General features: G+C 40.4%; 4 protein-coding genes and 1 pseudogene across 6 annotated transcripts in view; 4 read left to right on the plus strand and 1 right to left on the minus strand.

Annotated features, from left to right (window-relative positions):
• The window catches only part of LOC145484244 (TNF receptor-associated factor 4-like), an 8,265-nt gene extending 7,405 nt beyond the window's left edge, over nucleotides 1–860 (plus strand). The window contains exon 7 of the mRNA XM_081462885.1: nucleotides 18–860. Within this exon, the coding sequence (XP_081319011.1) occupies nucleotides 18–704 (687 nt within the window). The 3' untranslated portion in view covers nucleotides 705–860. The remainder of the gene's footprint in view (nucleotides 1–17) is intronic.
• Nucleotides 861–2,626: 1,766 nt separating this feature from the next.
• LOC145484246 (TNF receptor-associated factor 4-like) lies at nucleotides 2,627–10,170 on the plus strand. Its single transcript, XM_081462887.1, has 7 exons — nucleotides 2,627–3,106; nucleotides 3,733–3,784; nucleotides 6,469–6,567; nucleotides 7,005–7,169; nucleotides 7,734–7,811; nucleotides 8,862–8,939; nucleotides 9,505–10,170. The coding sequence occupies exons 1-7, from the start codon at nucleotides 2,940–2,942 to the stop codon at nucleotides 10,165–10,167; spliced, it is 1,302 nt and encodes a 433-aa protein (XP_081319013.1). The 5' UTR covers nucleotides 2,627–2,939; the 3' UTR covers nucleotides 10,168–10,170.
• Nucleotides 10,171–10,209: 39 nt separating this feature from the next.
• On the minus strand, nucleotides 10,210–22,212 carry LOC145484226 (TNF receptor-associated factor 5-like). 3 transcript variants are annotated; one of them, XM_081462862.1, is made up of 7 exons: nucleotides 21,881–22,212; nucleotides 20,006–20,057; nucleotides 16,203–16,310; nucleotides 15,163–15,327; nucleotides 14,518–14,592; nucleotides 12,768–12,845; nucleotides 10,210–11,714 (listed from the first exon to the last, which is right to left on the minus strand). In XM_081462862.1, exons 1-7 carry the CDS (start codon nucleotides 22,150–22,152, stop codon nucleotides 10,905–10,907), a joined length of 1,560 nt encoding a protein of 519 aa, XP_081318988.1. In that variant the 5' UTR covers nucleotides 22,153–22,212; the 3' UTR covers nucleotides 10,210–10,904. The 3 variants fall into 3 exon arrangements, with proteins under 3 accessions (XP_081318988.1, XP_081318989.1, XP_081318990.1); XM_081462863.1 differs by having other exon boundaries at nucleotides 20,006–21,140; nucleotides 21,881–22,061; XM_081462864.1 differs by having other exon boundaries at nucleotides 21,062–22,061.
• Nucleotides 16,272–18,813, plus strand: LOC145484309 (ATP-dependent helicase wrn-1-like; annotated as a pseudogene).
• A 925-nt stretch (nucleotides 22,213–23,137) lies between the features above and the next one.
• Nucleotides 23,138–24,299, plus strand: part of LOC145484216 (TNF receptor-associated factor 6-like) — a 42,896-nt gene continuing 41,734 nt past the window's right edge. Inside the window, exons 1-2 of the mRNA XM_081462852.1 lie at nucleotides 23,138–23,307; nucleotides 23,724–23,775. Of these exons, the coding sequence (XP_081318978.1) occupies nucleotides 23,138–23,307; nucleotides 23,724–23,775 (222 nt within the window). The remainder of the gene's footprint in view (nucleotides 23,308–23,723; nucleotides 23,776–24,299) is intronic.

A 24,299-nucleotide genomic window follows, 5' to 3' on the forward strand; every position in this document is an offset into this window, starting at 1 on the left:
TTAAATTCTCCTTTCAGATTAAACGCTCTGAAGTAAACGATCATCTGGAACAAAACCTACGACGGCATTTTGAGCTCTCTGTAGAAAAACTTGGTGAGATGCAAGACGAGACTAAAATCCTGAGGCGGGAATTGGAACAAATGAAGTTTGATTACCGCACAGTGAGCTTCAGAGTCGCTGGTCTTGAGAAGGACGTAACTGAAATGAAAATGAAACATAAGCAAATGGAAACGTTTGCACCCTATGTATGGAAAGTGTCCGACTTCTGGGAACGAGTCAGCAAAGCCAAAAGGGACAAAGACGTTCGAGTCGAAAGCGATGCGTTTTACGTTGGACCTCAAGGGTATAAGATGAAATTAGCTATGTACCCTAATGGCACAAAAGAGGCTAGAAACGCTCATATATCGCTTTATATTGCACTGATGAGGGGGAAATACGACGCCATTTTGCCGTGGCCTTTTCTATACAAAGTGACATTGACTATTATTGACCAAAGTCCAGACCTAATGCAGAGGAACAATTTTGTCAAGTCCTTTATCCCAGAGCCCTTGTGGAAGAGCATGCAACGACCAGATAGCGAGGAAAATGAGAGACGCGGGTTTGGAAGGTTCTTCTCTCATGCAAAACTCATAACAGGCTCATTTGTTGTAGATGATACTTTATTCATTAAGCTTGAAGTAGGTCCAGTGGACAAACCAGTTTGATAGAGACTATCAAATGTGGTGTTCAGACCTGCATTGTACATTGTAACCTTCAGCAGTTAGCTTTGAAGCTTCCTAAACTGATCATTGAAGACTGTGACGGTGGCAGTGGCAAATTCAGAGCAGAAAATGCGGGTGCTTCCCCTCCTCCGCCCCCCCCCCCCCTCCCCTCACCCCTCATGTCAAAACACTACAGGGGATGAAGACCGAAGTGTTTCGCCCCACCCCCCCTTGTCTATTGCTAGCACATAAGAAAGAGTATACGAGCATTTCGGCCTCCTCTCTTTTCCAAGCAATTGCAAGAAAAAACTTGTCTTGAATTCTGAAACTCTTTCGAGAATCTCTAGATTTGCCACTATAGGTAGTGGTTAACGAGAGGCAGAAAAGTAGTACTTTGGATCACTTGCCCTGTCTAAAAAACAAGGGTATGTTATAGATCTGAAAAATCCTTGTTAAAGTACTTGAAATTCAAAGTGTCCTTGCTGTCAAGTCCGTCTTGAAAAAAGCGCAAGTACATATACGTGTACACTCTAGTACCCAATTTATTATTATTATTATTATTATTATTATTATTATTTTCTTTTTTCTTTTTTTTTTTTTTTTTCGCCGGGAACTTTTTGTAATCGATTATATCTGTGTATTAAGCAAATGCCATGCGGCTAAGTGCAATTAAATTTCACTTTTCTCTACTAACATGCTCGTTTCCTCGGCGTGTCATTCGTAAGTATAAATCTTGACCCTTTGCTACACAAGCCCAGTTATTGTTACCTCCATTTAGACTCTCGAACTTAGGCCAAACAATTTTAACTTAAAATTGAATACGGCAAATCGCAGACTTTTCTTAGCGCTTTGGGTCCGAAAAATTAAATAAGCGAAAAACAAACTTCACTCAGACGTGTAGCTTTCAAATGGTGATTCGGACGCTCGCATTTCAAGTCGAAGAAAATTCAACGATTCATTTTATTTCAGAATTCTTGGTATAGTGTGACAGCCAGCTCTATAAGCTTTAATTTGATATAGGGGTTTAGGTATCTACAGTTTAAACCAGTCGTGCTACATCCCTTGGATGCGAGATACCTCTAAACTGTTCACGGTAACCTTAATCTTGGCGATGTTGTTTGTACATCACTTATCTATCATATCCCAGATTCTTGAGTTTATTATGGATAGGCTACGAAAATTTTTATTTTCCATGAAAACCAGCAATTCATGTTAGTCTAAATTTACAAATTTGCGAAAAATAAACAAACTTTAAAAGGTGCAAGACTGATGAGACACGGCCTGCGAGTAGGGTCACCTTTGAGTCACACGCGCAAGCGAAGAAGAGCAAAGCGATCCGGCGGGAAGGAGTCTGGCAAAGAGGCGCCAAGAAAACCTTTCTCGTCTCGCGGCTTCGCCGCTCGATTTCGCGCTCGCGGCTACGCCGCGCGCGCTTGTGCTCCAACGTAGAGTCTGCTCGCAGGCTAGATGAGACATGGAACGAGATAATGATAAGAATTAACGTATACTCAGCACTTACTGTAATGGCCAACTACCCTGGGCCGAGACAATAACTCGAATTCATTCAGGCTGACACATAATTTACAAAACTCAAACATCTGAGCAACGTCTCAGGGGCGAATTTAGGGGCGGGTTGGACTGGGCTCGCTGCCCCCCCCCCCACGGTTCTTTTGGAAAAGCAAATCATATAAAAAGTTTTAAAATATTATGGCGGAAATAAGGCAAACTCTCCGAACAGGTACCTCGTTTCTGCTTTGTGGTATTCCTAGTATTTTCGTAAAAATATTGAAGATCCGATACCAGGATTCATTATAAAAGAGATAAAAAACGTTCTCTGGTAAAATTGTTTAAAGTTGTGAGCTTTCAACAGCCAGTCTGCTGTCTTCGACGGACAAAAATGAAATGATAAAATAGACCTAAAAGTTTTGAATATAACAAGCGAATGGCACATATAATTTCGACGATGGCTGTAAACACCTAGAAAACTATAACGACAAAGAGAAAACAAGTCTGTGAGAGCTGCTACACTTCTGTGGAAAGCCACACGCACACCTGGCGAGAAGAAATGCACCTGAGTTATCTTTAGGCCGCGACGACAACTGAACATGAACTGACACCTACGTTACACCGGTCAGGCTGGACCGCTGTCTCAACCCAACCCACACTCCACGGGTCTGCGACGGTGCGTGACTTATCGTCACGCTCGTATTTGATTGTTTCCGTTTTGTATTGAGCAAAATGGCGGAGGGCGGAGTGCCCCAACTTGGAGGCTATGAATACGAGTTTGTCGGTGAAATTCCCGATGACTGGGAATGCCTTGTGTGTCAGCTACCGCTTAAAGATCCAGTTCAAATCGAAAAGTGTGGTCACAGGCTTTGTGAGATCTGTGTTGGGACAATATTGAGGTAAAGCAGTAGCTACTACACAGTAATCTGTGTACGTGAAGTTATAAATAGAGTTCAAAGCATAAATATTACTGTATTACTCAGCATTATAAACGTATTACGATCAGGAACCGAGACTTAACAAATCGCTCAGCTTGAAAAGGCAAAGCAGTTTACTGTTTAACTGACGTAATGAACTTCGTTGAGCCGGAGTATTTTTTAAAATTTTGTTCTTCGATGTTGCGAAAGAACGCGAAATGTTAAATGTAAACATAAACACCGTAACTACTGATTCAAGGCATAAGAAATATCTCAAGAGCACAGAATGTTACTGTTTACGACCGGTTTCGCCGACCGTGAGAGAGCTAGCTTAACTGGCCATGTGGTAATTATAAACGGTTTGAAGTTTAGTTATGATTCAGTTTTAACTTGATCCGACGGCAGAACAAGTGAACCGAATCATCACATCAGCTTGGGTAAGCTTGTCACATCGTATCCCCAGAGAAGACTTACAATTCTTTATCATTACACTAAAGCGAGTCAACTAAACTCTTATTTTAAATAAATATTTAGTCATGTAGTAATCAAGGTTAGCTGGCAACGAGAAGAACAGTTAGCGAATTAACTTATTTTGTTATTCTTGTTAGATCACCAACACCGCGGTGTCCTGCCGACAGAGAACCCATATCAAGAGATAGGGTATATATAATATATATGTTTTAGTTTTTGCTGGGTTGGATTGACCCTGGACACCCAGCGAAACAACTAGCATGTAGTTTAGTGTTTATTGTTTCGGAGTCTGGGATGGGATGACCGGAACAAACAACAGCTGATAAAGGCCTACCCAAGGAAAAGTAACATTCACCTTTTTAGAAATATGCGTGATGTAACAGAGTACACGGAAAATTGACCGGAAGTTTTGTCATCACTGACATTTTGTGCTAATTTGAGTCGTTTTGTTTTGTTTTGCTTTGTTTTCACGTCGGGGGCGGGGGGGGGGGTGGGGGGGAGGCACTGCCATATATGGGCTAGATAGGTATGTGCCGCTGTGAAGGGTATGGTTTTCAAGCAGTTTACTCTAGGATAGGGTATGTAAATCAGAGCGTTTGGGTGTAGAATAGGGTATCATTTTTCACGAAACTGACTGGTTGGTTGAAGATTTTATCTAGAGTAAGGAAACCAGAAATTGCCACTCAAAAATATAAAAAAATCAAATCGGCAAGTTTAAATTTACGCAAATCAGCCTCAACAGTGTCAATAGATGGGGGGATTTGGGGAGTTTAGTCTAGTATAGGTTAGCAAAAATTCAGCTGAACTAGCTCTGGTATAGGCTAAGGGTTCCAGGGTCACAGCGGCACATCCCCACCCAGAAATTCCCAAAGTACCCTCCCCGGGTTTCACGCGAGGCAATGTATGTAATATGTCGAGGTCGGGACTTTACTGGAGCGTTGTAATTAGCTTTTTAAAGCGTAGCTTGGTGAAAACTCAATGGAGCGATACGTACAACTCGTATGCAATAACTTCTCTCGGGGCCTTCTGCGGATGATTAAGGGGGTGATTACATGAAGAATTTCAGCCCAATTGAGGGGGGTTGAGGGATGGGATCGGGGACTGAGTGTTTCCGACGGAGTTTGAAAGGAATGCTCTTTTATGTTAACTGAAATTTTGGCCGGGCATATGGACTTAAAACTTTATGTAACGGGAATCGAATCTCAGCTCAGGCTGAAGAGAGAACTTGGGCATGTATGATTTTTGTACGTTCAATCAAACAAGAGGACAGCTGTGGGGAGAATAGGTTAATCAGACCAGATTGAAATGTTCCAGGTTGAATTCGTATTGTAATCCAACAAAATTCCAATTTCCACATTTGGGTGAATTTCAGGAAGGAAGGAGCAATGTGAGGAACAAAACTGACCATATTGTTTAGGGAGCTTCTTCTTCTTCAGAATATCAGTCCGAGCCCAAAACCATTACGTTTGGAGTCCCCCAAGGCTCAATATTAGGGCCCAAATTATTTTCAATCTTCGTAAACGATCTTCCTGAATCGATAACAAGTGGTAATGTCTTTATGTTTGCTGATGATACCACAATTTACACAATTAGCAAGGATATCGACAATATCACCCTGACACTGCAATCCATTTTAGACCAGGTATACACCTGGTGTCAGTCTAACAGATTAATAGCCCACGAATCGAAGACGGAAGCCCTGATAATTTCAAGACAGAGCTTTATTGGTCCCTTGCGACGTTTGACTTACGGCAGTAGCACTATTGAGTACAAACAATCATCCAGATGTCTTGGGTTAACAATCGACAACAAGCTATCATGGTATGAACACATCGGGAACGTTTGTAAGTCCTTCAGTAACAAAGTCGCAGTCTTAAAACGGATAAAGTTCCTACCAAAACCAGTCTTGGAAACTATTTATTATAAAACAATCATCCCCAGTGTCCTATATGGTATTGCAGTCTGGGGATCTTGTTCTCCAGCTTTGTTAGATGATTTAGACCGAATTCATTTGAGAGCAACAGGAATTATTAATAGTCTACCGCATTACATCCATGGTGATCACATCAGGAACGCTCCAGATTGGAACCCTATTGTTTCATTTTACATTAAGAGACTTTTAGTTATTACATACAATATTTACCATGGAAATAGCATCAATCCTCTAAAGGACTTACTAGTGAAACCCGAGTCTACTTATAGCTTTAGAAAATCCTTAAATTTTGAGGTGGATAGACCAAGAACAGAAGTGGGAAGATCTTCTTTTAAACATCGTGCTGCATTATCTTGGAATTTCCTTCCCGATGACATCAAGTCTTGCTCTAACCTTGATTCTTTCAAGAAAAAACTTAAGGCAAATAAGAGTCTCTTAAATTCTATCAGTTTCACTAAAGCGTCCTGCTGCGTTACTAACAAATCACTGGACTTCAAATATTTTTGATTAATTAATTTATTTATTTTTACTGTACATTGTTATTAATTCATCTATTTTACCTATCATTATTTATTCAGCTATTGTAAATAAATTTTGGATCATGTATTATGTAGGATCTTATTGTAATTTATTATCTTAGATAGTGCAGGTCCACATCAGGACTTAACGTCTTGCCAATTGATCTGTAACCTGCTTTATCAAATAAATCATGTATGTATGTATGTATGTATGTATGTATGTATGTATGTATGTATGTATGTATGTATGTATGTATGTATGTATGTATGTATGTATGTATGTATGTATGTATGTATGTATGTGTGTGTGTGTGTGTGTGTGTGTGTGTGTGTGTGTATGTATGTATGTATGTATGTCAATGACATTTACATACCTCAGTTTTCTATCTTAGTTAATATTCTTTCATGTTGGTCTTTTTCAGATTTTCTCTGACGTTGCGTGCCATCGTAAAATTCTTGATGCGCAGGTCAAATGCCCCAATGCCAGTTGCTCATGGATTGGAGAACTTAGAGATGTCCAGGTAAATTGTTTACTGCACTGAAAGCCACCTGTAAGAAGGTTGTCTAGTTGGGATTAGTTAAAACCCATCACGTAACGCTTTTGTTCAGCGTTGCGTGACGAGATTACCAGACATATTTGTTATTGCTGAAGAGGTATATGAGGGATTAGCTCTTAGTCCTTTTATCCTCTCTTGATTGGCACTCAATCCTTCACACAATTCCACATGTCTTACAGGAACAAAATCATAGTTTGCGGCAAGGTGAAAATTTCATCACAGTCATTATCATGATTAATCGACATTTAGCTAATCACAATCACTGAATTCCACGTCAATAAAATATGTCAATACGAGGACCTTAAGCTAAACTGGGATTTTGTTAAAGTGTAGGAAGCGTGGTTCTTTAATCAAAAGCAGCTACACGCATTTGAATCGTTGTTTGTTTGTTCCATTATTAGAAACATGGAGATGAATGCAGTTATCAGCCTGTATGTTGTATTAACGCGGGGTGCAATGAAGAAGTCCTTCGCAAGGATGTCATTACTCACGTGGAGACCACGTGTCTCTGGTCTGTGATTGAATGCGCCTTCTGTTCAGAACGCTTCCCCAAACTGGAGAAAAAGGTCAGTTATTGTAGTTTTTCGTGGTAGGCGCGGTGGCCCCATGGTTAGTGCGCTCAACTCCGGATCGAACGGTCCGGGTTTAACAGGGGCATAGCTAGGATTTTTCAAGGGGGGGGGGAGGGGGGTCATACTGTGTCAAAGTGAGGGTTCTCACTAGATTTTCATGTCATTGTCCATGTTATTTTTTCGGGTTGAGGACATTTTGTTGTGTTCTTGGGCAAGACACAAATCTCATCGTGCCTCTCTCCACCCAGGTGTATAAATGGGTCCTGGCGAACTTATAAAAACTGGATGGGGGGAGGAGGGTAACCCTGCGATGGACTAGCATCCCATCCAGTGGAAGCAGTAGAAATACTGCTAGTCACTTCATGCTACTGAAACCGGAGATATATGACGGCCTGATGGGCCACTTGGCTTGTATGCAGACTTTACCTTTTTAACACTTGTAGTTCTCAGAACTGAAGATAATCATACACAATTATCTTTCCTTTTCTTTGACTGAAATATCGATAACCTTTGTCCGTTATGACATATTTTGTTTTGATATTCTTTGCCCTGGATTAGGCTCACAATGAGGTGTGTCCGAAGTTTCCAGTCGAGTGCAGTAACAAGTGTGGAGTGAAGAACATACCAAGAGAAGAGGTGCTGTTATCTACCAATCCGAAGTTTGTAATGTAAATTATCCTCAACCGATTGTCGTTCCGCCACAGCAAGTTGCTTCGTATCCAGCGTGGTTGCCCCGATGGTGTAGTGGATATCACGCCCGCCTAGCATGCGGGCCGGGGAAGACGCGGTTTCGAATTCTGCTCCAGGCACGAAGTTTTTCTTTCATTTCAGAGACGCTTGTCGAAAGCAGCCTGTAATTTGTTAACATTTATCTAGCACCGATTGTCCTTCATGTCCTTTATGTTAGTTCAGAGGATTTGGTTGTACATTAAGATAATATTTTAAAAGGGGGATTGTGCTCAGTTTAATTTCGTTACAGGGAAACCGAAACGTCGACGTGTCGCAATTCTAAGGGCCACCTCCCATAGCAAAACCCAGCTGTGCACCATCTTGCATGCGGCTCATGCGTTCGAAATTTGAATTGACCAATCAGGATTCAGCAGGCGGAAACAACTGTTCTGTCCTGACGTCGTTGTATGTTAACCGCGAAGGCATTGAAGTTGGCCAACTTTTCTCACTGGAGAAGATGGCATTGATATTCACGAAAAAGGGATTTATATTTCAAAACACTATATCAGATTGTAAAAAGTGAAAAATATGCAACATTCTCCAAGCTTTTAATTTGGCGCCAAAATTTGGTCGCCCTTGCTCGGTAACTCGCTCGTCGTTTGTCGAGTGTTGCCAGATAAGTTAGTAGTTGTATTATTCTGAATAAAATATGTTGTTTCTCGGTAAATTAAACCCGGAATTTTCGATTTAAGTGTTGAAAGAGGCCGATGCAACTTTAGCATTGTCTTTGTTAGCTGTGACCGGTAAAAGACTATTATCGTGTCATTATCGATCGTTTCGTTTCGGAAGGACAGCTCGTTTTTGACCACCTCTCGTACTACGGACGTAGTCACCGTGTGCAAGGCAGTATATGGATGCTATTAATTACCAGAAACGCGTTTTCAACCTCTACTTAGTGGTTCTTATGACTGAAGGAAACAATACGGCCTAAACGTGACTTTTTTGTCTTGTGTGCAGGTCGCTCATCACACTGAAAAGTACTGTCCGCTGACTGTAATAGATTGTGAATACAGTGCAATAGGATGTACAATTAAGGTAAGCTGTGAAGAAGTCTTCAAAACAAAAGTACAGCGATGTAGTTTCAGACGGGTGTCTCCGATAAACGACTGAGCCCGCGATCAGTGTCATTTCTTCACAGAAAGTTGTCATCAATGGACTTTTTCGGCGATACGGCAGTCATTTTGAATTCTATAGTTTCGAATAGCTATTATGGGATGCTTAGGCAGCAAATACATACTAGCATCCCATAATAGCTATTTGAAACAGCAGAATTCAAAATGGCCACCATGTCGCCGAAAAGGTTCATACGGCACGTTCGTTGTATCAATATTCTAACATGGCTCCGAGGCTTTCAGGAAAAAATTGCAATTTATTATTGTAAGTTTCCTTTACCACTCAATTCCCAAAAGAGACTGGGATACAAAAAAACACTTACAAATAACGGTAGACGATTGTCCTGAAAGCGTCGGAGCCATGTTACAGTAGTGATATATCGAACGTGGCTTATTCTGTCGATCAATGGTTTAACTTGTCACCAATTCTCAGCTATCAGTTATTGAACTCCATCCCCACCCTTCTTATTAGTTCACGTTGCTCTTAGTTTCAGAGGCGAGATTCCCAAGCTCATTTTGATGCATTGAAGGACACCCATCTGCACTTGGCTTGCAAGAGTCTGGTAAATATGTCAAAGACAATCCAGGAACAAGCTCAGACCATCACTCGCCTTGAAGAAAAGTTAGAACGCTTACAGAATTCCCCCTTCATCTGGAAAATATCGAACTTTGCATCGGTCATGGAGGCTGCCAAAACAAACGAAAATAGAGTTATAGTTAGCGATCCGTTCTACTCCACCCATAATGGCTACAAGTTCGCGGTCGAGCTTTACCCCGACGGCTACTACACCGATGATAACGCTAACGAGAAGGGTGAATTTATGTCAGTTTATCTCAGAATTCTGATGGGCGAATATGATGGACTTCTGATATGGCCTTTTCAAGACTCAGTGGTATTTACCTTGTTGGACCAAAATGAGTTAGTGGAAAAAAGAAGGCATCTAAGAAAAGAACTGCAACAGCCGCCCGAGGGATTAGCAAGACCAACCGAAGCCTCAGAACCAGCTTGCGGTGTTTGGGAGTTCGTATATCACAAGAACTTGTATTCTCGCTCCTATATCAAAGACGATACGATATTTGTCAAGGTCGCTTTTGTAGAACATCGGGAAAGAAAGTTTTCGAGGATTTTCCATGGTGATTATGATATATAAAATTCAAAAGTGTGTTTTCTTTCCTATGTTTAGGAAACAGCGTATTGATGGATGCTGGCATTGGACATAAGCTATTTTTATCTCTCATTCCATTCCGCAATGTTCGGATTAAGTATGCAAGATTAGACGACGTTTTACTTCTCAAATGCTTTCAGCCGATATGTTACAAGTAACAATTTTGTACTAATTATGAAAATATTAAGATTACCGAAGCTTAGGTAAAGTATGGTAATGCAGATCTTACATCAAGTTATGGGTATAGTGAATTATTGAAGACAAATTACGTAAGTCTAAAAGTACCTTTAATTCGTACTTTTAACATATTTGTGAATTAAAGTAATGTGAACTGATACGCATAATGCAGCTGTTGCACTTAATAGTAAAACACGCAACTGAACCTTATGATTGCTAGAGAACAAAACGAAATCCGGGGAGGACCTTCAGTGGTACAAACGACAAAGCACTGCATTCTGCAACGATCGCTCCAAATTCTGGACGCAGACAATCACAACGGTCACTACTTTTTTGTTGATGTTGAGACAGACCTTAATGTACAACATTTAAAGTTGTTCTGTGAAAATCACAAAAGTTTGTCAGTGAAAGTTTGGAATTTTTTTGGCGCGTCATCAAGAACCCAAACGTCAAACTCGAGAAATGCGCCAGAAAATAGCGCCGTGAAGTTTTCGGGACATCGAGGATGGTACGCAAGATTAATAAGTCGTCACTGTAAATTATGCTTATATAAAGAAAGGAAAGAACATAAAAATGATATCTAACAACGGATCAAAATACGATCTGTACCGAATACAAAGTAATATTACAATAACCATTTTTAAAACGCCGCACACAATTATTTTTCTCGTAATTTCCTGTTCAGCACGAAGTCGGTCCGACATCTCCCTCTTATCCCTTTCTCTTTCTTCTTGTCCGCTTTCACGAAGATATCGCAACTGGGTTTGAAATTCACGTCGTAATTCATATTCAACGTGTTCAATCTCGTCCAAAGCTCCGCGATCATTGCAAATGGTCCTGCTCGCATCGGAGTGTCGTTTCTCTAAACTAGAAATTGCTTTCTGCATTTTTTGCAGTTTTTTGTTGATTCCAGCAACTTCGTCTCTTAGACCTTGTAACCTGTCAATTTTGGGGATTAATTTCTGCAGCTGATTTATTGCATCTTGAAGCTCCATCAGCTTTCTATCGTTTGCCACTTTTCTTGACAGCTCTTCTACTTCTTTCTTTATGGCGACGACTTCAGATTGTAGACCTGACAACATGTCAGCTGCATCGTCTCGACTCTGCAACTCTTCTAGCTTCTTATTTGTTACAGCTATTTTGTCGCGTAAGTCCTCCAGACCTCCACTCTTTAGAACTGCTTCAGATAATTCTTTTATATTGTTCATGACAGTTGAAATGTCATTTTGCAATTCTTCCATATTTGCAAAGGCGGAGGTCGACGAAACCTGAAGTTCTTGAAGTCTATCACAAACCAGCTTCCAGTGGGATTCGGTGTTTCTTTTCAAATGATCTTGAATGGCTTTTCGTTGGACCTGAATAAATAATCACAGCTAAATAAGCAAATGTAGGCCATATTCGTATTTTCGGTTTTGATCTAGAACTAGCCTGCAATGGAGGATTAATTATATCGGGGAATGTTATTAAAAAAGAGATTTATTCCATTTGGATTTCAAAAGACTTCCCGCATCAGCCTCAGTTGCAAGCTGGTTTCAGTCCAATACCGAGAATACGACAAATAAATGGTCTATTCTATTTCATTTAAACCGATCAGGTAGATCGCAAATGAATGAGACTGCTTACAATCGAGGGAGAGTTCAACGAAACGAAACGAAAAAGGGATATGCTAATAAACCTAAACATGACAAAGTACCATTCTTTCAGGCCAAGAACGTAACCGAAAAACAGCATAGTCAGTTTTACAAGATACCCGTGCCTTATTATTACAGTATAAAAGCGCGCCATGGAAGCTGTTACTTCGTTAACTCTCTACAGGCAGGCTAGAATTAGCGCGAGCTTTTGACGCAATTTCAGAGTTTGGAAAGACTCGAAATAACTGTGAAAGCTCGAGTTTCCACAACATTTTTCGTTCAAGGCCCAGACTCCCACTCATGTTTGCTGATAACTCGAAAAACGTTTCTTTTTAGTTCTTAAATACCACCAGTTTATGAGCAAATAAGAAACAAAGATTTATATTTTTTGATCGAACTGATAAACACGTGATTTTCCGTTCTCTTTTCCTCATATTTTAACTCGTTTAAATATGTGAGAACTCGCCTACGGGGCTAGTGTTCCCAGGGAATTTCTCAATTCTCCTGAATTGAATTTCTGATTCGTGCTTTTCAGTTATTCCCTGTTTTCCAATTGCCCATAATTCACTCTGTTTGCCCCCCAGATTGTGCATAAACCATTGTTGTGAACTGTTCTTTGGAATATGCAGACCTCCCAAGAGCATTTCACAACAATAGTTCATATAAAAGTTTGGAGGCAAAAAGAGTAAAGCAAGGGAAATTGGAAAATAGAGAATGGCTCGATAGAAACGCATAAAATGATTTCTATTTCTCACTTACAGCAATTACAAGGCGTACCTTTACTTGGCAACCAACATGGGCAAATGTACACTGTACTTTAGTATAAAGGCAGCTCTCTTCAATGTGATCATTCATCTGAATTTTGAAGTGACCAGAAAGGTTTTCATTAAAAATTATAAATCAAGTTCTGTGTCAAGAATACCCACTAACCCATTTAGAGTTCATAAAGAATGAATCAATATTGTGGTTTCACCGCACTGTTGCTCTAGGCAATGTCGCTTGTAGCCTCTCTAGGGGTATCGAATGGTGTTTACGAGCATTCGAGCCTTGCGTTTATTTTTGCGAGCACGAGCAGTGATCAAATTTGTCTTGCAAGCAGCGAGCGCTTTAGAAAATACAGATGGGGAGCAGCGAGCACTTCATAAGTTTTTGCTAATCAGAATCTCTCTTTTATGTCTTTTACTGAAAGCAAACGTTATTTTGCGCCGAGTAAATTGGCTGACACCTCCAAAACGGGACAATAGCTCCAAAGCTAGACACTCGTTCTTATTGTGGTTCCAAACAGCTTACAGCCAATAATGCTTTGTTTGATTGCTAAATTACGTCACGTAGCTTCACGTGAGTCAGTGAGTGGTTGGACGCTCAAGGAGATCTAAAGCAATCCAACCCGACGTTGTGAATATATCACGAGAAGAAGCTAAAAGCTACCAAACATCCGAACCCGAGTATATGCAAGCAGTTGCAAAACTCTTGCGAGCGCGAGTAAGCGAGAACTCATCTATATTTGGGGACAATTTGAGCAAAGGCCAACTATTAATTTTGCGAGCACTTTTAAAATGAATGGGACCATTCGATACACCTCTCTCTGGCCACAAGATTATGTTGTGCTTTTCAAGACAAGTTTCTGCTGTTTCTTAGGTACTGTGCGCACGCGAACATTTCTTGCAAGAACGCCAATAGGCCATATTCGTATCAGTTCTCTGTGTTGGACTGGAACTCGTTTGCAATTGAGACTTATGCGGGGAAATATCATTAAAAAGAGACTAATATCATTTGCAATTGAAACTGCTCCTCGCATTAGCCTCAGTTGCAAGCTAGTTACAGTCCAATACCGAGAATACGAGAATGGTATATTTGATTTTCAAGCTAATTTGATTTTAACCTACAGTGTAGATTAATCTGTTTCAATTAACCTGAAGATAACACTGTTATCATCATATATTACTGATAATCAATCTGAATCCATTAACAGGGATTGCTAATGAATGAATGCAAATTCTTTCTCACTGATTATACATAAGAGTGTTATCATCGAGTTGAAACAGATCAACCCAGATTGAAAGCAATTTAATCATGGCTGAAGCAGTATAACATGCAACATATATGATAAGTTAGAATTCCCGCAGAACGTGTTCTCTGTTCTTCATTTCCGCCTGCTGACTATCTGATAAAAAAGAAGGGTGTTTTTCGTTTGCACTAGAGTTTTTTTTTTTTTTTTTTTTTTTCATATTGCAAAATCGAAACCGTAGTTATCAATCAAGGCAATTAAATGAAGCTGACGCGTAGCGCGGGAAAACGCGTGCTAACTCCGATTGTCTTCCTTTGTTTTCATTTGTTTTCTTTCTTTTTTTTTGTTTTGTTTTTGTTTTGTTTTTTTTTCTTTGTTTTCCTCTGATTCAGATGACAATGCGGCGCGAGACCAATCGCTGATGCAAATTAGCTTCGACACTTAAGTAAGACGTCTCCATCGATATCGCTCGGTAAATTGTACAGATCATGAAATATTTGATCAAAATTTTAGGCCTACCTTATCTCGCGCAATTTTTTCACCACATCCTTGGAGGCAGTCCACTGGATATTTCGTGCACGCGTCAAAATGATCCTTTAAAAATAAGTGATATATTTTTCAGAGAATGACATTTCAGGAACAGCTTAGCAGCCGTTTGATATTTGAAGAGAAGTTTAAGAGTTGAAATGTGCAGAAATGAAACGAAACTACTATCACTTCTTGCTCAAGCAGCACCATTGCCTATTTGCTACCCCAGACAGTGATCAAATTACCCTCCCAATAAGCGCAATAGTTCAAGACCTACAACCTACAAAGAGTTCAGATAGTTCGCAGTAAAATTTGATTTTCGAGCGTCTTGGAACATTTCAGCCTCCCCCCCCCCCCCCCCGTCCACCTTCCCCCTCCCAAACCACGTCAAAAATTTTCTCTTCCTAAAGGCTGGTTTCAATAGCGACAGAGTCGTAGTCGGAGTCGTAATCAGAAGGGTAGAGCAATACGATCTAGTGAAAATTAAACCGACAGAGTCGGAAGCAGAACACCGATTCTAAAAGTGTCTCAACTAACTTTGTCAAATATTGTTGGTAGACTGACATGGAGAAGCGCAAATGCTATCTTAATTCGAATCAGCGTTATTGTTTAATCATATCACAATGAAACAAGTACCTGTCTCATGCACCACACAAAGAGTTTTTTACAGTGGTGACACTCCACTTTCCTTTTTGGGCATTTATTATTCACATGATTGTTCAGATCTTTCTTCAAAAAAGTCTCTTCACAATCCTTGTTAGTGCACTTCACACCCACAAAATTGCAACTGGTCTGATGTGTCTGAAATACAAAATCGTCATCAAGTGCTTTCATTAGCATTAAGGTAATGTTAAGTCTGTATACGAGCCAAGTGGCCCATCAGGCCGGAGCTTATCCCGGTTTCTGTAGCATGAAGCGACTAGGAGTATTTCTACTCGCCCTAGATGGGATGCTAGTCCATCGCAGGGTTACCCCCAGCATTAAGTTCGCCGGTACCCATTTGTAAACCTGGGTGGAGAGAGGCACTGTGAAAGCAAAGTGTTTTGCCCAAGGACACAACACAATTTCCCCGGCAGGGGCTCGAACCCCGACCGCTCGATCCGGAGACGAGCGCACTAACCATGAGGCCACCGCGCCTCCTTTAGCATTAAAGCAGGACGTCAATTAAATGAATGTAACGTAACTATGATTGCCTCTCTTTTCTGAAAGGGTTTCACCGACATACATGCTTATTTAACTCTTACTGGTAGGGTTAGATTAGAGCTAAAGAAATTAAGGGGAAAAAAAACAAACAAACGAAAAAAAAAAAGACACCTATAATCGATTACGTATAAGAAGCTGAAATCATATAGCTAGAAATTATTTTCCTTTTAACAACAAGTCGTTGAGCTATACATGTTAAAACAAACCATAAATACGGGAAAACAGCTGTAAAAACATTTATGTAAAGTAAAGTATACTCCATCTTTGCAACTTAAGTTCAACGGAAGAAGCTAATTAAGGCAGTAGCCTAAAACTGCTCCTTCTTTCCAATTTTTTCTTGATATTATTCCCGAGATAATTCCAGAATAAACTGCCGCATGACCGATCATGATCAGGTTTAGTTTCAATTACAGAAGTTGAAAATCAGGTAAACAGTTAACAAATATGAGGAAATTTGTAGTCATAAAAGTCACCTCTATAGTTCTAAGTTCTCCAGTCCACTGGCAACCATAACGTTCATTGGGGCATTTCACCATAAAATCCAAAATTGTCCTTTCAATCGCCACATCAGGATATATGTCCTATGGAAAACATAGCAAGTATACTATTACTCATACACCAAGAACAATAAACCACAATAATTCTCCTCCTCCTTCTCCTCCTCCTCCTCCTCCTCGTTGTCGTCGTCATCGTCCATAAATTTTGGTCTATTTGATTTCATTTGTCAATTCAAGGTATTACAGTGCGTTTAGTGAAATCGGGGTCACCCAGACAACGAAAACCAATCAGATGGGCAAAACTGAAACAATAGATTACAATATTTTCGAAACCAGCCATAGGCCCTTTTATACTAGAGGACGCATTATCCGTCCAGAAGGACAGTACATCCTCGCCGTTTTTATATTAAAGACGCCTTATCCGGCTGGACGAACTTGGGCAAACATTTGTAGTTCGTCTGGTTATGCGTCTCTAGCATAAAGACGGGCCGATAAGACGCATTATTATACATTGAACTCACTATCTCAGTTCTGATGGGTCGAAAGCGTACAGTGAATTTTCGAAATCAGCACCCTGTGACGTCATCTCTGCAGATTATACAATAATCTTGTCAAGGACACTCAAGGTCACGGGTAATCATGTCAAGTTCGCGTGCTTTGTGTTGCTTGCCGTCAGTTAAGAAGCAAAAACATGACTACCATTTTTTTTCGTTCAATGTATAATAAAACAATTATTAGATTCGGGTTTTGTGACATCCAGAATCATCAAGGTCTCGGTAAGGGTTATCAGCCACAAAAACCTCATCCAATAATTGTTTATTATACGTCTAGACGAACTATCCCTTGAAATTCGTCTTGAACGACGCACTAGGAGAGGTAGTTCTTTAAAGGAGCTCAAACTCCGAAATGTACAGCTGTTGAGACAGAAGTCTCCCTCGCAGCCGTTTTTCATGTCGTCATACAGCGCTCCTCCCAACAAACGACTGCTCACATTTGAACAACATTCCTTTACACCATTTCAACCAATCACCATTCGGGTTACATATTCTGAGATCTGTGTGCGCCAAAGCAATCTAGCCAATCATATTGCGTGTCTCATGTTGAAGTATGGCGACCCTTGAAGAAGCGTTTAATGTTGTAAGTCAGACATTTCTAATTTCTAGCTTAAATGCGCATCAAGAAACAGGAATTAGGGAAATAGTCGAGGAAGGAAAGGATGTATTTATCAATCTTCCGACTGGTTTCGGAAAATCTCTATTGTATCAAGCACTACCACTCGTGTTTGATCTTACCTCAGAAGAGCCTGGTCACATTGTCATTGTTGTGTCAACATTGATAAGCCTAGTGCTTGCGGAGGATCAGGTGTCTCATTTGAAGGAGCTAGGCCAGGGCTAAATGCAGCCAACGTTAGTTCACTTAAGGCGAATATTCGGTTTATGGATCACCCGAAGCATGGCTTAAGAGCGAACGATGGAGGTCAATGCTGACGAACCCTGTGTATTCTAAAAAACTGTATGCCATGGCAGTCGACAAAGCGCATGTCTTAAGGCAGTGGTAAGTCTTTATATAAACACGCGTATGAAACAACGGAAATTTGGATAAAATAGATCAATGCGGTTTTTAATGGAGGGAACATCACAAGACGAGACAATGGCAGCATTCCGCGATTCTTACTAGAAGCTGTACCAATTAAGGTCAGTCGCACCTAAATGTTCTAATGGTAGCCCTGACTGCAACTGCAACGAAACTGACCAGAGACACGATTTTAAATCTTCTGAGCATGGAAAATACAGTAGAAATCAAGGAAAGTCCACACAAATGAAATGTTGCCTATGTTGTGCAATATGTGGACAGACATGGAACTGGAATATTATTTTGGCTGGCTTGCCGATGAACTAAAACAGAATCGAGAGAAAACAGAGAGAACGTTATTTATTGCCAAACCTTAAGACAGCCGTGGTATATTTTATGCTACTATTAAAGCTCTTATAGGGAAACATATGTTTGTTGGAGATGACCACGGAAATGTCCTCATTGAAATGATACATTCGTGCACTCCTGCAGCCAATAAGCAAAACATTTTCGAGTCCTTTCAGTCTGACAACAGTAACAATAGCCCTCAGAATGGGCGTTGACTGCCGAGGTGTTCATAGTCATACATTCAGGTAGTCCTTCCAAAAACGTGGAGTCCTATAGTCAAGAATCTGGCAGGGCAGGAAGGGATGGCCACTAAAGTGTTGCATATGTTCTGTATCATGGAGTTATGCTGAGCCATATTGATGCCCGTATGAAGTCTTTCATTAAGATTGAAGAGTGCTGGAGAAAAACTCTTCTGAATCACATTGAGTCTGAGTCTGTGTATCCAAAACAACCCCACCTTTGCTGTGACAATTGGACCACTCGATGCAAATATGGTAGGACACCGTCAGATAAGCACAAGTCCGTGAGGATAACTTCGAATAGGAGACAGGCCAATGGGCAGCATTATCGGAATATAAGAACTTCCCTGTTGGCTAATCACAGTAGAATTGGCTACCGTATCAAAAGAAGTGCAAGTGTGAAGCGCGCTATTACTCGAGAACTATAAACACTTCGCGGCTTTCCCAGGGCACGCTTCTACGGTTTTCCCATCGTTATCTTCGCCTAATAAGCGCTTCGTTCTCGGAATTTTGCATTCCTCATGTGTAGATTCCCTTCAATTCCTGTTTAAGCTCTTCAAGGTGATCAGATGCCTTTTGAACTTGATAAGGAGTCTATAGCAGGATTTGCAAATTGACAACTCGCTGGTATCTGAATAACTGCTGGCATTAACATCGAGACAGGATCTAATAATCGCTGAGAAATCGAAAGAACTTTTCCCAAATATGTAGCCAGTTTTCTTTTTCTCTCAATTGCAGCGGAACAAATAACACAAAGATCAATTTGCAAAACCTTTTTCGGTGTTTCCTCCATTGTAGAAAAACACTTGCGAGTTTGGGGGAAAAACGATGTTGACTACATTCTCCTTTGCTATGATTGGTCACATCAAAAACAATGTTAGTCAATGTTAGTTAGACAACAAAGAGACAGGAATGTTGTTCGAATGTGAGCAGCCGTTTGTGGGGAGAAGCGTTGCGTGACGACGCTAAATACTGGCTGCGAGGGAGACTATTGAGATAGTGAACGCGATAGTTTTTCCGAGTTTTAGGGTTGGCTCCTGGATCGGGCTGCATTAATGACTAGTTTGAAAATCGAAAGCTGGGCAAAAGTAGAAACACGCACAGACAGCAGGAGGGAAATTCATTTTGTAAAAAAAGTGTCAAAATCTATTATTCTACGATTTTTTAACAACAACCGTAAAGATAATATTTTATGTGGCCGTACGTTCACAGTGGAAAACAGTAAATCTAATGAGGTTATCACGCTTGTAAATGATAAAGTATAGTAACGCAATAGTTTCTAACGGGAAAGTACTGAGGCTTTGAGCTTAACAATTTGTTAAACAGACACCGTAGTCGCGTCAACATCACAACAAACAAGTTGAGATTTCATTGTTTTGTACCGGATATTTGATTGGCTGGATTTGAAAATGTTAGAATCGATTGTTTCAGTCCTGCCACCTGATTGGTTTTCATTGTCTGAGTGGCCCCGGTTTCAGTAAACGCACTGCAATGAGATTTGCGAGATAAAATTAAATAAAACATTTATATCGGTCGCGTATAACTAATTTTGTCTGCTCACTTGAATATATATAACTAATGTAACTTCTCTGAATCAAAGTGGAGAAGTAAAGTACTTACTTTGGCGGAACGCTCATCAAGGGATCGACGGTCAATGGGACATTTCCTCTTCCTAAAAAAATGCAAATAACTATAAATCACGCTCTAAGTCAAAGTTAGTTCACCTAAATTTTAGAAATGGCCTGCCACCGGATATCATGGAGCGTTATCGTCCGGCGTGGCCAGCAACCATGGAAATTTATTGGAACAAAAGACTCCTACACGATTGGTTTGAGCCATGCACCAACTTGGCCGCCTTTCATTGTTTTGGGATAGTAAACTTGATTGACTTTGAAGGTTTATAGATTTTCCATAATTATCCTACCTGCGAAGGGAATTTTTTTTTTGCGCAGTCCGTTTTTCCAAGTCGGGAACTGTTCCTTGATGCGTCATTTAGGGCCGATTTACCCGGTACAACTTTGTCACATGCGAGATCCTACGACATTACCGGTAATTGCTTTGTGAAAATCAAATCTATAACTCGCTCACGACTTCGGATACTTCGCAGAAAATGTCGTAGGATTTTAAAACATGTCTTAAAACGTTACGAGAACCGTAGGCTAAATCGATAGAAAATGACGCATTTTGTGCCATATCTCGACTTAGTGAGGGCAGGAAGGTGAAGTTCTTTAGCTTCACAATGGAGTTGTTGTTGACTGATTCGCATGCGGCGCCATGGCTGCTGACCTAATAACTGCATTCCAACACGTTCGAAAGTCGTTTCTCGAAATGTACTGAACGGATTAAAGCGAAAAACTTGCCTTGTTTAAAAGGTTTTTCAAAGCCCACTGCTAAAATATTTGTTTTGATTCCCGTTTGTTAGATTTTGCTCCGAAAATCCCGGTGCAAAGTTTTGTATATTTGATCAGTTCGTAAGTGAAAATGTCGTGCGCGTGGAAGTCATGTCCTAGGTTGTAAGCTTGTCGCGTGCTATAACGTCGAACCGGGTAAATCGGCCGTCTGCCCTAGTAAGGCTTTTATCGTAGCACAGGTCTGTTTCACAGGGGTTAAATATAAGCAATAAAACAGATACATGCACCACTGTGTCACTGACAAAATTAATGCTAAATGTTTTACCGTAAATTGCACAATTACGAGATCATCACATAACATGATGCAAGTTGTATTCCTGGGTATATTGCGTCTTTCTCCGTGGCTGAAAAAAGCCTTAATACAATTACACCGCGGTGTCCACTTATTTCCTTATTATCACAGAATTTGTGTTTATGAATTCGAACTGATACACACACGTTTTATTCTGAAAGAGAATAAACCCCGGTAAGTATCGATATCCCCTGGCATCGTCCAAAAACTATTAAAATGAATCTATATCTCGAATCAGCAGGACGATTCATTATTAAGCGTGTTAATCATCGCGCGCAGTTTACAATGTATTCGTCACATCTAAGATGCAACAAAAAGACCCTGGCAAAAAGAACAAATGCTATTGAGAAGAACAATTGTTTCCACATGCATTGCAAGATAATTACCGCAATCAGTACAATAATATTTCTTGGCGAAACTTTAAAACTTTACTGGCGAAACATATACCGCAAAAACGAGGAGAAGTTGATCAGCGTTTGCTCTTTGTCACAATTTAATATAGTTTACAAATTGCAAGTTCTGGCGCGTTTAATTTTGTAGTGCGATCGCGATAACCAAAATACTAAACGTATGTGGAAATATTTGAGTGTGCTTGATGCTGTAGGTATCTGAAAAATTAGGTTTGAGAAGCCACTCTTCATCTACTGAGCGACAAATATGCCTCTAACGAAAAACGTTTGCATAAACGACGACGCCGTTAGATATTTTTATGATCGTGGCATTCAGTTTTACCCTGGCTGCGTGTAACAATAGCGATATTCTGTCTGTCTCGATCTCATAGCTTTACGTTACCTTTTCATGGACTTTTCCAAGCAGTGTTTGCAGAAGCGGTGACCACATTTCGTCTGCACCGGTTCGCGCATAACACATTCACATATCGGACAGCAATATTCCGGTGGAACGTCTGAAATGAACGCGTATTCAAAACCAGACATTGCTACCCGTGACGAGGTAAATGATCGCGAGTTCCTCCGTTGATGTTTTTTTTTTTTTTTTTTTTTTTTTTTTTTAATTTTTTTTTTGTTCTTCCCTTTTGTTTGTTTTCTTCTGTTTTGTTTTTGCATTCGTTACCAACAAGTCACGCTTGGTCACTAGACCTCAAATGTTCACGACTCAGGAGTCCCAGGGTTAGCTCTCATAATGCATAAATTATCTCAATGGTTTTATCATTTTAACCCGAAGTCTCTCAGCTTACATTTACAACTTAACATGGCATTTCTTCTGGCAGGTCCCGGACAGGGATGGGTATTCTTAGCCTGCGAAAATAGCCGTCCTTCTGGACGGCTGTTTACGCAGGCTAAACTTAGTATTCTCGTCGGACTTTGTGAACAAACAAACCGGCTAATTTGTAGTCCAAGCCAGGCATGGCATTTTAAAATGTATCTGCAACAACAAGACATAAATTACTGTTTCTAGGATTTATAAATCATACGGTCTGAACAAACTCTCCAAGTGAGTGGGAAAGCTTTCTGCGATCTCTGTCATCTCCATCCACGAGAGAAAGATCACTTCGTGACAGCGTGACCCAACACTCTTGTGACATGTACGGCATCGAAGAGAAAATAGTAGAAATTGAAAACGCGCTTTTTCGACATTTTTGGGTTTACTTCGACACATCCCCGATTAAAATCTTCTACAGTAAGTGATAAATGAATAGCTAAGGTATTCATGTTCCACAGGTGAGAGTTTTGAGGGCCCTGCTTTCGTAAGAAACCGTAGAAACCGTACCATGCAAATCAGATTGCACGTGTGGTATATCAGTTTCTCATTTGACGGGGTGGTAGATTTTGGGCATTTTTCAGAGAAAAAAAAGAATTGTAAATAGTGGCAAGAGTCCGAATTAAATTGTATGAACGCTTCATCATCAGAAATAAAGTACTACACTTCAAATCTTAAATCAGAAAGGATAAACAGGTCACGCGAGAACTTATTATTCGTATACTTTGATTGGATGACAACTGACAGCCAGTTGTAGCAAATGAAGCCTTTGATCACGCAAGCTAGAAACGCTTTCGGTCTCCGCTGTATTTACGAAAGAATGCAAAAAAAATGGCGACGGGCGGAAATGTACCCGAGCTAGGCGGGTATGATTACGAGTTTATACGTAAAGTTCCCGAGGATTGGGAATGTCTTGTGTGTCATTTAACAATGAAAGATCCTGTGCAGATTATGGGATGTGGACATAGACTCTGTAGCATCTGTATGGAATCCCTGTTGAGGTGAGCGATATCTATTATGCTTGAACATAAATACTAACCAGTGATCATGATATTGATGCTATGCCCTTGAAACGTTCACAAACACATCGCTACAGAACAGATGCAGTCGAGTGAATTTATATTGACCGCACGCGTGTGTTGTGTAAGCATAAATCATACATGCACAGTGTATTAATTAGAATAAGAATAGCTAAGAATGAAAGCATGTTTCAGGTTTGATTGTCGACGATCAACAGGTCGAAAAGGTATTTATTTGCCGGTTTTACTCCAGTTTAGTACAGATCTTACCTGACGTTTGATGCTACAAGGCTTTTCTTGATTTGTAAAACCGGGAATCCTCCAGCCATATGTATTCTATGAAAGATGATGGGCGGATATTTCATTTTATTTTCTAATGTAAATTTTTCTTTGTTCAGGCGCACATCACCGACATGTCCAGCAGACAGACAACGTTTGTCACGTGAGAAGGTATTTCATTCACATTGCTTAAGCCACGCGGTCACGCAATCACTTATTACTTTGTACTGCAATTTTTTACGGCAAAAAGACCAGAATATATGTTGTTAAACAGGCTACGCTAAGGGTAAAATGTAGAGAGATCTGACTAAAAGCGAAATGGTTGCACTGTCTGGGTTTTACGGGAGCCTAACGAAGTGAAACGGGCACACTCCTCTCTTCGGGTTGTAATCGCCCCCAGAACACAGGCAAGCCTGGAGAAACGGGAGCAAGTGACAAAGAAACACATGTTCATTTATATTGAAACAAATTTCCCCTCTTATGCATTTCTCCCGTGAGGGGAGGGGGTGGGAAGGGGAGCAAAGCTGTGCACTACCTTACATATTAGCAATATAGGTATATGCAGCACTTGATCAATTCACGTCTTCAATGCTTCAATTTCTCGCATTCCGAGCGAGTGTACTTGTTTCCCTAACTTTTTTTAGTTCAATTCACAATTTAACAATGGAGATACCCACCATATTTTCATAATGGCA

Source organism: Orbicella franksi, chromosome 4 (assembly GCF_964199315.1).
Source record: "Orbicella franksi chromosome 4, jaOrbFran1.1, whole genome shotgun sequence".
In the NCBI taxonomy this organism is placed as follows: domain Eukaryota; kingdom Metazoa; phylum Cnidaria; class Anthozoa; order Scleractinia; family Merulinidae; genus Orbicella; species Orbicella franksi.